We start from the raw sequence: 15,344 nt of genomic DNA, 5'->3' as shown, positions 1-15,344 counted from the left end.
TCCAACTGGAGATCATCAATCCAGAATTTCATTTGGACAGCATGTTAATTTGAGAACTATTTTTTGTGATATTGAAGCTTTAGTAATTCTTGCTTCTCAAAGGTTTAAAGTCTGCGGTTGTGATAGAAAAGTTTTGCTGAGTTAAAGATATCCTCTTACATCGTTAGGTAACGGAGCTACGATTTCAACAATCCGTTCTTCCTGTTTGGTGGGATGTGCAATCACACAAGACCATTCAGACTCGCTTGTTCAGGCAGCTGCTATATCCTGCCTTCAGCAGCTTCATATGTTTGCACCACGGCATGTCAACCTGTCCAGTCTGGTTCCCAGTCTTTGTGTGAGTATCAAATGCATCCCTTTTTGTCCTCAAAGTTTTATGCACGTGCTTAGCAGAGGACAGGGGAAATATTGAGCAAGATGTAAAGGACAGCCATATGTCATAAGGAAGTTATATTTGAAAAAACACTGGAGTCCCCAAGCTGTTCTGTGTATTTTCAGAATGCTGCCCAAACTGAAGTCATAGGGCCTCAACAGTGTAAGATGGCAAGCATTTATGAATAATAGCACTGAGTAAAAGAGATGCTGAAATGCTCTGTTTGGTCCAACTAGTTGCATGCAAAGAGGAAAATGAGCGAAGGTAGCAGAGTTTGGATTTATGTTACCACTGTCAGCATAATAGGGGCTGACATACAAATTCTTGTGCTGCTGCTGTTCATGTTGCCTTCTTCCGTTGGTGTTCTGTCAGCAAGCCCTGGCTTAAGCCTGGAAGTAACGCAAAGGCTTGAACCCAAAACATACCAAATAGGAGTATAAGAGGAAAGGTGGCGTGGGTGTGATTTTGGTGTAGGTAGGTGGGGCTTTTTTTAATAATTACTATTGTAAAAGTTATTTTTAGAGTATTCAATAGTCTAATACTGAGAAATTTGAAAAGCTTCTCCCTAATGTCTGTTAGATGTTTTGCAAAGTTGTTTATGCCATTCTTTGTGGCGCTGATGACTCAGTGTTACCTGAAGGAATGCAATCCTACTTATGCCAACACTGGACCTTCTTCATAGTCTGCCATCCAGATTTTCCCTAGGGCATCCTCTCATGATTAGGTGCTTCTCCCCAGCCCTGTGCACAACCAAGCCCCACCCTGCCCTGAGCATTCCTGGGAGTGCAGTGTGTTTACAGAATCTGTCACTTGTCCCTTCACAAAATTTTGCATGAAAGGGGTGCAACACACCCTGAAATAGATAAGCTCTTTAGTATGAAAAATCTCTACAGCCATTTACTCTGTAAATACCAGTGGGTGATGTTACAGACAATGAAGTTCATACGTGGATAACTAGTACTGTTTCAAAACATTTTCCTATGGTTTCTTACTGTTTCTCTCCTGTTAGTTTATGGTCTTCTGCTAAATGAAAGCTATTTTGGTTTCCTTTCTCATATTCCTTACTTTCAAGTTATTCTTAATTTGTAAGGATTTCCTCTGAATTGTCTTGGGCATTTCTTCATAATGCAAATGCATAGTTATGTAGGCAGGGTGTGCCTTACCTGCACCATTAGCCAACTCTTGAGAGTGGAATTAATGCCAGGTATCAAACCACACAGTTCCACACTCTCATTTTAATTTCTTCTTCCTGCATTGGCTTCATAACTTGTAGTTATTTGTTTTGTGATTTACCTTAATAAATCTCCTAAATGTTCTGTGTTTTAGGTCGTTAAAACAACCTCAGTGTGATATTTAGAAGTTCTTTGAAGACTGACTGTTTTTTTAGGACTAAATTCCTGTATATTCATATGTGGAATAAAGATGTACTGTTAAAATGCTTTATGAACTGTAGAACCCTTTCATTTAAGGAAGCATTTTCCATCCCTGTAATAACCTAATACCAAGAAAACAAATGGATATTTGGTTTATTAAAACCAAATTACCTTGGAGTAAATAAAGAATTAGAGTTTCTTAAAGGGCAGTCTTCACCTCTTCCACTGTGGAAAAAACATTCACTTTTCTGTGCAGCTACTTTCTCTCAGAAAAACAGACACCATACACAGTTCTTCGGTAAGGAAAATATTTGCCTGTGCTTTAGGTGATTCAAAGGAATTAGAAACCAGTGTTGGTTAGCAGAGAAATCTTCTGCTGTCTTACTGAGAGTCACTTTTAAGAACTTAATGCTATAGATTCTGTTACTAATGTGAAATGCAAGTTTTATGATAGCTGTTGTGTGTGGTGTACCTGATAATGACCTTTTGTTTAAAAGAATGTGACTTACAGCTATAGCAGAATATGAGGCAGAGTAGTACTGGAGTGTAACAAATTGGAAACTGTAATTAATCTAAATCACACTGGCACAGTAGTTCCAATATTTAAGCTTTTATCTCTTTAACCAGGTGGCAGCCGTCACCTCCATGTATATCAGCTTTATTTTCATATGTGTGTATTATGAAAGGTGCTTAGTTCTGAACTTTCAGAACTTGATTCCCAGAAGCTCACACATGGGCTTATAACTGAAAACCAGAATGCTTTTAGTCCTTAGCAGCATTGATTTATTGATTTATTGCAGCAGTTCACTCATTTGTAATGGTTTTGACTTTCAGGTTCATTTGTGCAGCTCTCACTTGCTGCTGCGCCGGGCTGCAGTTGCGTGTTTACGACAGCTTGCTCAGAGGGAAGCATCAGAAGTGTGTGAATATGCCATGAGCTTAGCAAAGAACGCTGGAGACAAAGAGAGCAGCGCCATCAGTATGTATTTCTGTCATGTGGCCTTTTTGTAACAGCTGAATGCACATGTGTGCATACATACCCTTTGCCTTCAGAAAGAAGGGTAAAAGCCCAAAACCCCCTTGTACCCTTAGTGGAAAATACTCTTGACTGTCTCTTCTGACTTCAGCAACTTCTGGGCACACCCCTGCTTACCTCTGGAATTTTGTTTGTAGTTATCTGTTTGTGAAATTTAGACTTAAACCTCTCTCTCTCATTAAGGCTGACAATCAAATAGGGAACACAGTATATATACAGTGAAAATATTTTACAGTTCTTCTGGTATTGTAGCTCTTGTTATTTTGAAAATTGACTTACTGTGTGCTGTTTCATCAAAATGCCTGGTTGTGTTATATTCTGTTAGCATCACATCTGCAATGCTGTGGGCTTTGCTGACTGGTCCAATTCTTACATGTATCATTCTGTTTTGAAAATAGGAGGCTCAACAGTGTTGCTCAGTGTTGATCAATGTAGAATTGTGAACTTACTCAAATGATACTGTTTAAGTCTGTCTCTGGGAAGAGTCTTCAGAGTCCAATGCTGTTAGGTTTTTTACAAATTCATGTGCTATGTGACTTGAAGAGAGGGTTTCTTTAAAGTTTTTAAACTAGTTCTTAGAAGTATAAGTTGCCTAGCAGATGAAATTAATTGCTGTATTAGAATCTTTCTAGTGTTGATTCAGAAAAATACCAATAGCATCTTGGTGATCTTTGATTGAACTGTATACACACAGGTACACAATGTCCGATTCAAGTCTTTTGCTCCAAATTTTAAAACTGAGCTCCTGATTTTAGGAAAACTTTCTCATTGTCGTTGTGCAGACATGAATCCTTTTGCACCAGGAGCTGGCTCTCGGCGAGATGCTCATTCCCGGCATCAGGGGGTTAATATAACAGAGACAGGCTTGGAGGGCGTCCTGTTCGGAATGTTGGATCGTGAGACTGATCGGAAATTGTGCTCAGATATCCATGATACTCTGGGACATATGCTCTCTTCTCTGGCAGTGGAAAACCTTTCTCACTGGCTCATGCTGTGTAAGGATGTTCTTGCAGCTTCCAGTGGTAAGTGTTCTGTCAAGGTGTTCACTTAAATGACAATACGTCCTTAGCATTTGTATGTCCTGGCAATATTGGTTTGGAGCTTGTCTGTTATCCTGGTTAAGATGTAGGATATATTGTATACAGAACTTTGATTATAGTGCAGTTAAACTGCCATAGAAAGAAGGAATTATCAATGTTAAGTTTCAGAATATTGCTTATAAAAGTAAAAAATTAGCTGCTTGAAGTAGGATTTCCAGTGGAGAAGAATGGTGTGTTTGTAAGTCTGACATTTCAGTATTTTTATGAAAGCAGACATCCTTTTTAGCTTGTATATATCAGGTTTGTACAGAGAGAAGACTCCTGTACACAGTCTGAGCTCTCTTTTATGAGGTTTTGTGAATTACTGATGTGATGATGGGTTACCATGGTGATGAAGTTTTTGTTTGTTGTTCAGCTTTGCAGATTTGTTTGCACAGATTTGTCCTCTTGAGACCTTATTCCTGTTTTTCAGCTTGTAGGATGGTTATGACGCAGAATCTGCTCATTTCCCTTGTATTTATACTTGTTTATTGGCATGTGTGAGTTCATCCTGAAGCTCTTTCTAAATGCTGCCAGCTTTACATTTACTGATGAGTAATGCTACCAATAATTTCTTTATGTAATGTAGTTACCACAAATCTGCCCAGTGAGAAAGACCTCATTTCCTGAGTTTTAAATTGGCATGTCCTTTTGTTATTTCATGTGGGATGGGTCTTAAAGTTTTTAACATGGTTGTCCAACTTCTTATTTATTTATTAGTAGGTGACATGTCTCAGAGAAAACCGTATTTAAGTAAATTGCTCTCAGGTGTACTGTAAGCCAGCAACTTCACTTTGAACTCCTTTGATCCAGCTAACCATGTGACCAAAATGTGGTTTGCTTTTAAGCAGAGATTTACAGATCAGCCACATGAGGTCCTGGATGCCTTCTCAAAACACCTCTATGAATTGGCATCATCCATGTTTTATTTGCCGCAGCCTTTTTCTTTATTGAATGTCTTGGCTCTTCAGTTGCTTAAATTTAGATTTTCTAGGAAGCATGCTTTAGTTTCTAAGAAGCATGCATTGCAATAATTTCCTTTAATTCTCCTCTAACTATTTCTGGAGTAATTTTGGTCACTATTTTGGCATTTTGCTAGTTTAGACCTTGTCATGAGAGTTTATGTTTTAATTTCTGAGTAGCAAAAGTATGTATGCATGTTTGGTGAGGGATTTTTTGATCCACGTTCGGCTTTTGGTTTATGTGATCGCTGTAATAATTCTTATTTTCTGAAATGAAGTCTCAAACCTACACCTAGAGAGAAGAATTTCTTGAACGTTAATCACATTTTTGGGTGCCATCCGTGGCCTACTTGGCTGCATAGCTTTCCCATGGCATGGAGCTTTGTAATTTTGTTTCAGTTTAATTTGCTTTTTGTCTTCCACTTGAAATGGGAGCTGAGTAATTCAAAGCTAAGCTGATTCTTTTATTCTGAGCTTGATAATTCCTTTAATTCTGAGCCCTATCCTGTTTTTTGGCAATTTAATGGGTTAATTTATAAAGCTGGGAAATTTGGATATGGGATTCATCTATAGTTGGTAACTATGAAGAATTAATGTTATAGGAATTTATCTCATATCATCTAAGACAAATAAAGAATAATTTAACCCAGAACAGAGGTGGAAACCATTTATTTTAATGATACGTTCTTGCTTTTGGACATTTGTCAAATGTTTCTACAGAAGAATTAGTCTGTTCTGAATCTCAGCATAAGGAATGACTTGAACTCATGTCCTTAGCTGCCTCCTATGGATTTTAACAGTGGCATGTTTTTCTTCCTTTTAATTGTTCTGTGTCATAGATATGAGCACTGCTGCTCCCTTGGGAGGAGGGAAGGATGAGGAGTTGGAGAAGAAGGATGAGATGGATGATGACACAATGTTTACCACCTTGGGTGAAGAGGACAAGTCCAAGCCTTCTGTAGCACCTCGCTGGGCCACTCGGGTGTTTGCAGCAGACTGTCTGTGCCGCGTTATCATGCTGTGTGAGAACGCCAACAAGGCGCACTTCGACCTGGCACTGGCTCGTTCAGCCAGGCTTAAAAACCCGAAAAGTAATTGTGTGCTTTGGTTTTGTTCTTAATTTATTGTTTTGACACCTCTTTGCAGCTTACACAACCGAGATTACGACCAAGGAAAAAAAAAAAAAGCACTTGCTCTTTCATTCAAATGGTTAAAATCAAAGGAAATGCCTAGCAAAAGTCAATAAAACTGTGTCTTTGTAACCACTGTAATTACAGTACCATGAGCCCCAAGAAGTAGGTTTTCTAAACATATCAGTTCTGAAAGACTGTTCTGCTTAGAGAAAAAAAACCTTAGAGATGCAAAGCTTTTCTCAATTCTGAAACAGAAGCAATAAACTTCTAGCTAAGGGTAAGCTAGGAGTGTTTTCAGAGTTTAATGTAATGACAGCATGGAATTAAACTTGAGATTATTTTAGCATCTCCAATCTGAAGAGATGCTAAAAAAGAAAAAAAGAAGGGATCAATCTAGGTAATTGTTGCTATGGCATTGGTTACGGAGAGAGGGGGATGTGAGAGGGAGTTCTAAAGAGACATGGACTTTATAAAGTTCATTCTTTTGTTAAGTGATGAGTCTTAGTTTTCAAGCTCATGTTCCAAAGATAGTTTTATGAGTTAGAGTATCAAAACTCAGAGGTCCTAGATGGCATAGTAGTTTTGTGAAGCAGTGTTTTTCTGATACTGTGAGGTGTCTGTCCTTCAGTTGTTCATGTTTGTGGTTGTTTGGCTTCACCTGTGTAGTGCTCATGAGGACTTTGTGTATGTAGTATGAATACTGTGAGCATCTTAGAATGTGCAACATTAATGGATTTTGATATCTTTGTTGTTGAGGGTGTCTGTTTTGATGTGGAGAGTTTTTAGGTCTTCTCCTGTGTTGCTTTAGTGCAGCCTGATTCCAGCACTGTGCATTGCTTTTGTGAGAATCTGGTTTTTTATTTGATTTGAGGCCAAGGCCACTGAAGACTAGGAAGGAACAATTTCAGGGTGGTTACATTGTCATGGCATTGTATTACAAAGAAAATAATGAAATAACTGCTGCTTATAGGATCCTGCAGAGAATTGCATAGCAATCTGCAGAATTTTATCTCTAGTAATTTGAAGTGAGCTTTGATCTGTTTGGTTATCACTGTAAAAAGGAAAACTCAGCAAACTTATGCCCCCCCCCCACCCCCCATCCCCCAAATGCAGTCTCTAAAATATTCAAATTTTACTATTGTGTCTGATGGTCTGAAAAAGTAAGAGCAGACTATCACAGTAGTTTGTAAGTGATTTTTCAGTCTTCCTTTACTGATATGCCTCTGAAGTTTCAGCCACAAAAATGTTTCCTTTTTTACCTTGAGGCTTGAAAATAGTTAGGCAGTTTGTGGGTTTCATTAGTCACAACGGATATTGTTAAATAATTTATTTTCATGTTAGTTGTACAACATGTGCTAAATTCAAGTAGAGAGTAAGAAAAGAAACAAAATTAATACATAGAGAAGAATAATCCTTTCAGAAATGTTACCGAGCTATGTATTTTTCTTGTCTGCATGTGGTTTTTGGGAGCAGAACTAGAGGCATACTCAATTTTAGGTGTTCAAGCTTGACATCAGCAGGGGTCACTGTAACCATAGAACTTGAGCAAGAATTGCCTTGCAGATTTTCTGGGGGATCAGTGAAATTAGCTTTACTAGATGTTTTAATATATTCTAAGCTACTTAGCCAAATTTGCATGCTTTATTCTACACAATTCTACACATTCTACACAATTTCTGCTCTGTTTTTAAGGTTGTCTTAGGAATTAAAGTCATAGAAACACTTTGGAGGGGGCAGGGAAGTAGAAAACAAGAAAGCAAACTACTTTACATTCTTTCCTGCTTCTTCCATTCATTAAATGTGGACCTTTGAAAACAAATAGGTGAAATTCATACACATGTCAATAAGGAAACTATTGCAAGTATTCATGTTAGCTGTCTTTTAAGTTACTAAATAGTTCTTTCTGTCTTATTTGAAGATGACTTCTTAGTGCTCCATCTGTCTGACCTTATCCGAATGGCATTCATGGCTGCCACTGACCACAGCAACCAGCTACGGATGGCGGGGCTTCAAGCTCTTGAGGACATTATCAAGAAATTTGCATCTGTTCCTGAGCCAGAGTTTCCAGGCCATGTGATACTGGAGCAGTATCAGGCAAATGTAAGACCTCCTTCATAAGTTCAGGAAATAGTGTATTTATGCCAGTATTGGCTTTGAGAACATTTTTTAATTTCACAAAAGCTTTTTTGGTGTGTGAAAATGTGCTACAGACACTCACCTACCTCTTCAAATTTCCTTTTTGTGTCTCGTTCTATTTATTGTAATTTAGCAACTGATAAAATTCAGTAGTTTGAAAGCCAAATATTATAAGTTACATTTAATTTTTGGCAGAAGAGGCTATTAGTTTGTATAACTAAGAATTGAAAAATATCGTTCAGTTCGAGATTTAATCTAGTAATTCTGTTTACTTGGGAATTTGTGAACGTACTTCTGTTTAAATGAAAACTACAAAAGTATATCACTGGGAAGTGGGCAATTAAAGATTTATGTGGAGATACTATTTTTTTATTGCATAACTGAACTCTTTCACCCCTTCTGTTTTCACTCTGTCTTCAAGATCTTTCTGAATATTTTTTAAAGGCTGGCTTTTATCCTTTTCACTTTGTGACTTTTTCTTCTTCCTTCTGTAATGCTTTTTTCTCTTGGACTTGGTTCCTTTAGTTTCAGAAAAATATTGCCATATACCAACTACCTAAAAGGCATTTTTCAGTCAGTATTTGTCACTTTGCAGACTTGATGCAAATCCAGCCATAAACATTTAATTTCACGTTGCTGTCCCTTTGGACGTCAAATTGTCATTGGCTTATTGATCCTTGGGAGAAGTTGGACCTGTAATACTGTAATGTTTAAAAGGATACTTGTTAACAGAGGGAGGATAATACCAGGTATTTCACAAAGGAAATTGAGACTTAAAAAGGCAGTGGGCTAGCAGGAAAAAATGTAGTTGAAGACTTTGTTGTTGTCATTGAAGGAGTGCTATTGCAAATGTTTGCTGGACAGCAAGGATAATTTTGGGATGTAACTACAATGCCAAATTTGGCAATCTTGTCTTGCTTGTTCTGTGCTTGCCTTATGCTTGTCCTTGAACAAGGTAAGATAAACAACACTGTGTCCCTATTATTGTAGTGGGATTTTTAACTTTGCCTCCTATTAACAGGTTGGAGCTGCTCTGAGGCCAGCTTTTTCCCAAGATACACCATCTGATATAACTGCAAAGGCCTGTCAGGTACAGTGGAAAACGTTCACATACTATAAGCAAAACTAATCTTCCTACTCTTTGAAAGAAGGATGCAAAAGAGAAGCAGCATCAATTGGCTAGAAGATAATGTAAACTTAAGCCGTGATGTTTTTGCAACTTCTTTTGAGTTTCCTAGTAATATTTTGTGCTGTAGTTCCTTTTAGGGGGCTACATCGAAAAATGTGTCTGGAACTAGCTATGTCTTCATGTCAATCCTGCAAGAAAAAAGAAGGAAAAAAAAAACCAACCCTTTGCTTATTGAGACCAGTAGAAGTTTATTTCTTTCAGTTTTGATCTAATATTTTGATTACTTATAATTTACCTTTAAACACTTCCGTTCAGTTTAAGACTCTATTTTAGAATTTAGAAGATCTGAGCATTCTCATTAGTCATAGCAACAACTTGTCAGTGAAAGTTTGCTAAAAGATTTTTTTGCATGTGTGTGCGATTGTTTTCTTGTGTGTGATCTTGTGTACTGCAATTTAAATCAACTATCAGCAACATAGCTGTAGTAGTATGTGGTTTAACTATCTGTGGTTTAAAGCAGCAGTTTTGTTAGCTATGCAAACATAAGCTTTAAAATGATAATTCTGTGTTTCTGAGTTTTGTTTAGTAAATTTGGGTGATTAGGAGTGAGTGTGATGTGTTGTTCTTTTACACTCTTAATTTTCAGCAAAACTTGCAAGGATAGATCAATTACAGCCTAACTTGCTATCTACATGTAAGAAAAAATAAATATGTTCATCCTGGGTTACAGAGGTTTTCTGAGTGTTTAAAACTAAATACGGAGGAAGTTTGTGTGAAAACATTTAACATTCCTTATAACTTGTCAAAATCTTCTCTGTTCAGCTAGTTTCAAAGCAGATGTGTGCACTTACAGGATCAAATGGCTGGAGGTGAATTTGCATATTTAACTCTAGAGGTTACATTAACAGAGATGAGCTTCCCTGAAGGAGTTGGATGTTGTTGCAGTTTTATGTCATTAGTGAAACAGACGTTGACTTGCTCAGCAGCAGGATTGAAGCTGGTCTTATTCCTAATGTGAATGAATAAGATTTTGAGAAGTTTTCAGCAGCTTTTTCCTGTACCTGTTTGGGACACTTCCAGTGTTTAAATGTGTCCATCATTCAAGATGATGGAAGAGTTCCTTCCCCAATGGATTTCATGGAACTGGTTCTCTAAAAGCAAAATAAATAAATGGGAGATAGGTCAAAAATGCCTTGAAAAAAGAGTTTGTAAAACCTGAACTACTTGAGTTCTGTGAGTTTTTTTGCTTCTGATCCTCATCCTTGTAGAAAAATCTCCAGAATAAGAGCAGCTCTTCTGAAAGAATTTGTCCCTTTCTCTCTGTGTAGAAAAGCAGCTGCACCAGGATTCTTCTATTGCCTGCATTATGTCTGGCATGACTGTGTTTCAGAGGATGAGTGCCAATGTGTAGCATTAGTCAGGAGCAGCCAATCTGTGTGATGTTTGCTATTTTAAATACCTGTTTGGATCCATTTAATTTAAATGAGAAGTTCAGAGACGCCCAACTGTCTGTCCATCCTTGTGGACAGATTATTCTAGGCATAGAACTGTGGGTTCCAAATCATAGATCAATCTTTCAAATAATTTCTAGGTGTTTTCTTGACAATAATAATTTGAAAGCTTCCTACTGGTATGGAGTCTTATATATTGATTTGAGATGTGAGGGGTTTTAAAGAACTACTTTTGTTGATTGCTGTCCAGTATATTCTTCAAAGAGTATGCAGTGACCTGAATGATTTGACCAGACACTTGGAAACAGAATAGAAAAATAAAAGTTATAACCGATTTTTGGAGGATTGAAAAATTAAAAAAATATTTTCCATGTCTCTTAAATTCCCTTGTAATATGCATTGCAATAATAGTCTTTATAACCACTCACCTGAGCAATTCTGTTGTCAGGAGTGGAGAGAATAAAAGGAAAACCTGATTTATTGGTCTTAAGCTGGAAGACAGTGGTTCGTTTTCATGATGGTCACTTTGCATTTGGTTTTCTTACTAATTTAATTTTTTTTTTCATTTATAAGGTTGTTGGGTTTTTTTGCTAGTTTACAATGATTCTAAACTTTGTTGTCTAGGTATGTAGCGCTTGGATAGGAAGTGGGGTTGTAAGTGACCTGAATGACCTTCGCCGAGTTCACAACCTTCTTGTCTCTTCCCTGGATAAAGTGCAAACAGGAAAGGGATCTTCTAGCCAGCTTTACCGAGAGAGCGCCACTACTATGGAAAAACTCGCGGTGCTGAAAGCGTGGGCTGAGGTAAACAATGACCATTAAATGTGCAAAAGTTTGGGAACATTCTACAGTGTAATAGCAGCCTCACACCTCATATTGCCTGTACATTCCTTCCTCCTGACCTCTTGCAGTTCTTCTCCTGGGAGGTTTTAAAGTCAGTATCTTTCTCCGCCATTCTGTTGAGCCATATTTACAGTGAGGCTTGATTGTTCTTTGTTTTGCTGCACTTTTCTGTATAAAAATACGCACTCACACCCGATCATATTTGAATTTCTTCCCATCTTACTGCTCTTAAGCTTGAAAAAAACCTCCACAAACAAAAAAACCAAAAAACCCTAGAAATCAAACAACTTTAAGATATATTCTGGGAAAATACTCTGGTTAGTTAACTAGTTAACTAACTAGTTAGTTAACACTGTCAAGTGTTTATAAATGACACATTTTTAGGAAGTAAATGTGTGGCTAAATTGTTTTAAGAAAGTCCCATTTATGAACTTAAGCATTATATATATACAGATAGAAATAAAAGAAAGGATTTAAATAAAATGGAGTTGTAGTGAAAATCTCTTTTTTCCAGTAATTTTCTGGTGAATTTTGTCTGTGTGGAATCTGTTACATTTATGTGGGAAAGGCTGCTGGTTTCCTTTCTTTTTAGAATCTCACGGCACCTACTTTGACATGTTTTACTTCTAGGTGTATGTTGTTGCCATGAAAATTAAGAAAGAAGCAGAAACCAAACCAAAGCGTGTTTTAAAGAGCGCAGAGGAGGATGAGGATGATTTTGGTACCATGGATGAGTTGCCACCAGACAGTTTGATAACACTTGTACAACCCGAACTGCCTGCACTGAGCCGTCTCTGGTTGGCCGCGCTCAAAGATTACGCCCTTTTAACTTTACCAGCTGAATTTGCTACCCAGCTTCCACCAGATGGTATGCACTGAAATTTCTTTTTGTGTTCTGCAAAACAGAAAGAAAACTGTAGCTGGACATTCAGAATTATTCTGTAAATTATTTGGCATGCATGCTTTTTATGCAAGTGATAAATTTCTGCCCGAGGTGCAATAGCAATGTTTTCTAACTTTGAATCTTTTTTCCTTCAATTTGCAATGAATATACTCTTTATTCAAATCAACTGAGATCATTAAAATCATGTCTTTGTAGAATTAAGAGTACTTCTTCACCTCTAATATTTTGGTATCAAATGCAAAAATATTTTGGTTGTATGAAAAACATAGCCCCTGAGATTAGAGCAGACACTGTTTTACAGTATTTTACTGAATTAAGAGTGAATACTGTGTATGAAAAATGTTGCAAGACCTGATGACTGTGCCTGCCTTTCTTGCTCTCTGCTTACTGCTTTATTGAGGCCAGTGCACTTTCTCATGAGAGGTACTAATATTGGTACTACACAAGGAGAATTGGAATATACTACCACTAACAAGTATTATGCCTGATTATGTTTGTGATCAAGCACACCCGGAATAAATATACTAATGAAGTTAGAGTGTGTGTTTTTAATTTCACAGAGAATTTCAGAATTTGCCTTTGCTTTGTTAATTTAACAGGAGGAGCATTTTACACTCCAGAAACAATTGACACAGCTAGACTGCATTACCGAAACTCCTGGGCTCCCATACTACATGCGGTGGCACTTTGGCTCAACAGCACAGGATTTAATGTGTCAGAGTCAACAGAAGAGACTGCTGCAGCAATGCCCAATTCTCAGAAACGAGCTACATCCATTATGTTAAACCAGACACCTGGAACTCCGCCTACCACTAAATCCCTGCCAGAGATAAACAAAGATCGAATGCACTTAATTTTGGGTAAGAGTTACAAGTTTAGAATTCGGTAGCAGCATGTTACGGTATGAAATGCTATGAAAATGAGAAAAGATACTTTGCTTGAAATCTGTGAAGTTTAAAATTCATTATGTGTCTGGGCAGTAGAGTTTTGAAAATCTGCTCATCCTCCCTCTTACCTCTCTGCCTTCTGTGTTCTTTGTAGCTTTGACAGGATATTTGTCAGTGTGATTATTGTGATTTATGTAATTGAATAAAATGAGTAAGAACTGTTCTACACTGTAGTATAATGCAGATGATACAAAATGTTATGCTTCAAAGATGCAAAAGCTGAAAGGTTCATTAAAATACACACCCCTATAAAAACACTGCTTAGTAGAGACTGATGTTTGGCAAGTCACATGGAGTAGCTTTTGCATCAGTTTTTCATCTGTGAGTAGCATTCACTGTTTTCCTTTGGTGTTACCTAACAGCTTAAAGAGGTAGATGTAATCTCTTATTCTGAGGAATGCCTGCAGTTTGCTGAGATATAAACATTGAAGTCCAGAATTAAGTGCTATATGTGTAAGATAAATATTGCATGATTTTTGGAGCTTAACTTAATTTCATTTGTCTTTGCATTTAAAGGAATTCAAGGAAATGAAACTTAGTTTACAACTGAAGGATTCATATGTCTGATTTACTGATCTTTAGAACAAAGAATGGATTTCTTTTCAGTAGTCTTAAATTGCTTGTTGTAGCTGTGTATTATTTATCCTGCCAAATTTTGGGGAAAACATGGTGCAGAAGAAGAAGCAAAGAGTCTTCTTCACAGACTCTCTTTTAATTGAAAGGAAGAAGAATTGAGAAAAACAGCTATCTTTCTAAAGTTGTTAAGAACCTACTACTCTTATAAAAAATTTAAACAGAAAACTTGATTTTATGATGGTATGAACATTCTTTTTAATTATTGCTTTTTTCAGGTGTTAGTATACAGTTTCTGTGTTCCCCAAGACCTGAAGAGCCTGTGGAACATGTTACATCTTGCTTACAAGCACTTCATACTTTATTGGATTCCCCTTGTGCCAGGATCCATATTGCAGAGGATCAGGTAATGTATGAGCATGTTGTAACAATCAGCTTTTTCTATGTCTTGATCTTTCATCTATGATGATTACAAAAGCTGTAATATTTTTTTTTGTGTGAGAAAAGTATTTGTTCATCATAAGCAACTGACATAACAATTAGGAATTGTTTAGTCCTAATTATTGTTTTCCTTTGTATTTTGTTTCATTGCAGCTCCTTGGTGTTGAACTCTTGAGTGTGCTTCACCGACTCCTCCTCACCTGGGATCCTCCTTCAGTCCAGTTACTGGTGACAGGAGTTGTCCAGCAGATAGTAAGAGCAGCTCAAGATTATTTGCAGGAAAAAAGGAACACGCTAAGTAAGATTCTGAAAACACGGTTTGCTTTGCAGAATAAATAAGCAACGGGTTTTCATATTGGGAAAGGAACTCACTTGCATTAGAGTGTGGTTACACTGAGGAGGAAAATGCTGTGTATTCCACATATAGTTTGATTGTGTTCATAGGTACCTGTTAATTTCTTAACTCCTGTAAGGTGTATTTTTTCTTCCTCTGATCATTCTTATTTCATGTCATGATTTTCGTTCATTTTTCTTGAGTAAGAGTGGTGCAAATTATACCCAGCACATCCTCATTAATACTTTTCTCAGTTGCCCTAATGTTTCTCTACTGACTGCCTCCTTAGCACTTCATTTTACTTTTTTCCGAAGTTTAATGGTTTAGCCACCAGTGCGGGGCATTGTGATGTGTCCCTGGCACAACTGACATTCATGAGGTGAGTGAACTGCTCCTGAAACCAGTATGAAAAGTTGCCTGCCCAGGAGATCTTGCCAGGAAGTGGAGCAGACTTGCACCTGGGTTCTTACTTCACTGACATTCAGTGAATGAATTCAGGGCACTCAGGGTGTGTCAGCTGCCAGGAGCTCTGGGAACAGGGTGTGCAACAGGAGCAAGGCAGTTGGCATGGAAAGGCATGCTCATGCTACCCAGAAGTGCTGCTCAAGACTGTACAAGACTGCTGGAGTC

General features: G+C 37.5%; 1 protein-coding gene across 3 annotated transcripts in view; it reads left to right on the top strand.

The window, feature by feature from the left end:
- The window catches only part of HEATR5B (HEAT repeat containing 5B), a 56,868-nt gene that overhangs the window by 26,846 nt on the left and 14,678 nt on the right, over nucleotides 1-15,344 (top strand). For all 3 annotated transcript variants that reach the window (XM_033053828.2, XM_033053830.2, XM_033053829.2), the window contains exons 21-31: nucleotides 168-337; nucleotides 2,581-2,725; nucleotides 3,565-3,804; nucleotides 5,663-5,914; nucleotides 7,875-8,056; nucleotides 9,114-9,182; nucleotides 11,297-11,476; nucleotides 12,146-12,383; nucleotides 13,019-13,279; nucleotides 14,218-14,345; nucleotides 14,534-14,678. In XM_033053828.2, coding sequence (XP_032909719.1) covers nucleotides 168-337; nucleotides 2,581-2,725; nucleotides 3,565-3,804; nucleotides 5,663-5,914; nucleotides 7,875-8,056; nucleotides 9,114-9,182; nucleotides 11,297-11,476; nucleotides 12,146-12,383; nucleotides 13,019-13,279; nucleotides 14,218-14,345; nucleotides 14,534-14,678 — 2,010 coding nt within the window. The remainder of the gene's footprint in view (nucleotides 1-167; nucleotides 338-2,580; nucleotides 2,726-3,564; nucleotides 3,805-5,662; nucleotides 5,915-7,874; nucleotides 8,057-9,113; nucleotides 9,183-11,296; nucleotides 11,477-12,145; nucleotides 12,384-13,018; nucleotides 13,280-14,217; nucleotides 14,346-14,533; nucleotides 14,679-15,344) is intronic.

Source organism: Catharus ustulatus, chromosome 3 (assembly GCF_009819885.2).
Source record: "Catharus ustulatus isolate bCatUst1 chromosome 3, bCatUst1.pri.v2, whole genome shotgun sequence".
NCBI lineage: Eukaryota > Metazoa > Chordata > Aves > Passeriformes > Turdidae > Catharus > Catharus ustulatus.
This window is presented reverse-complemented; position numbering and strand designations above follow the sequence as displayed.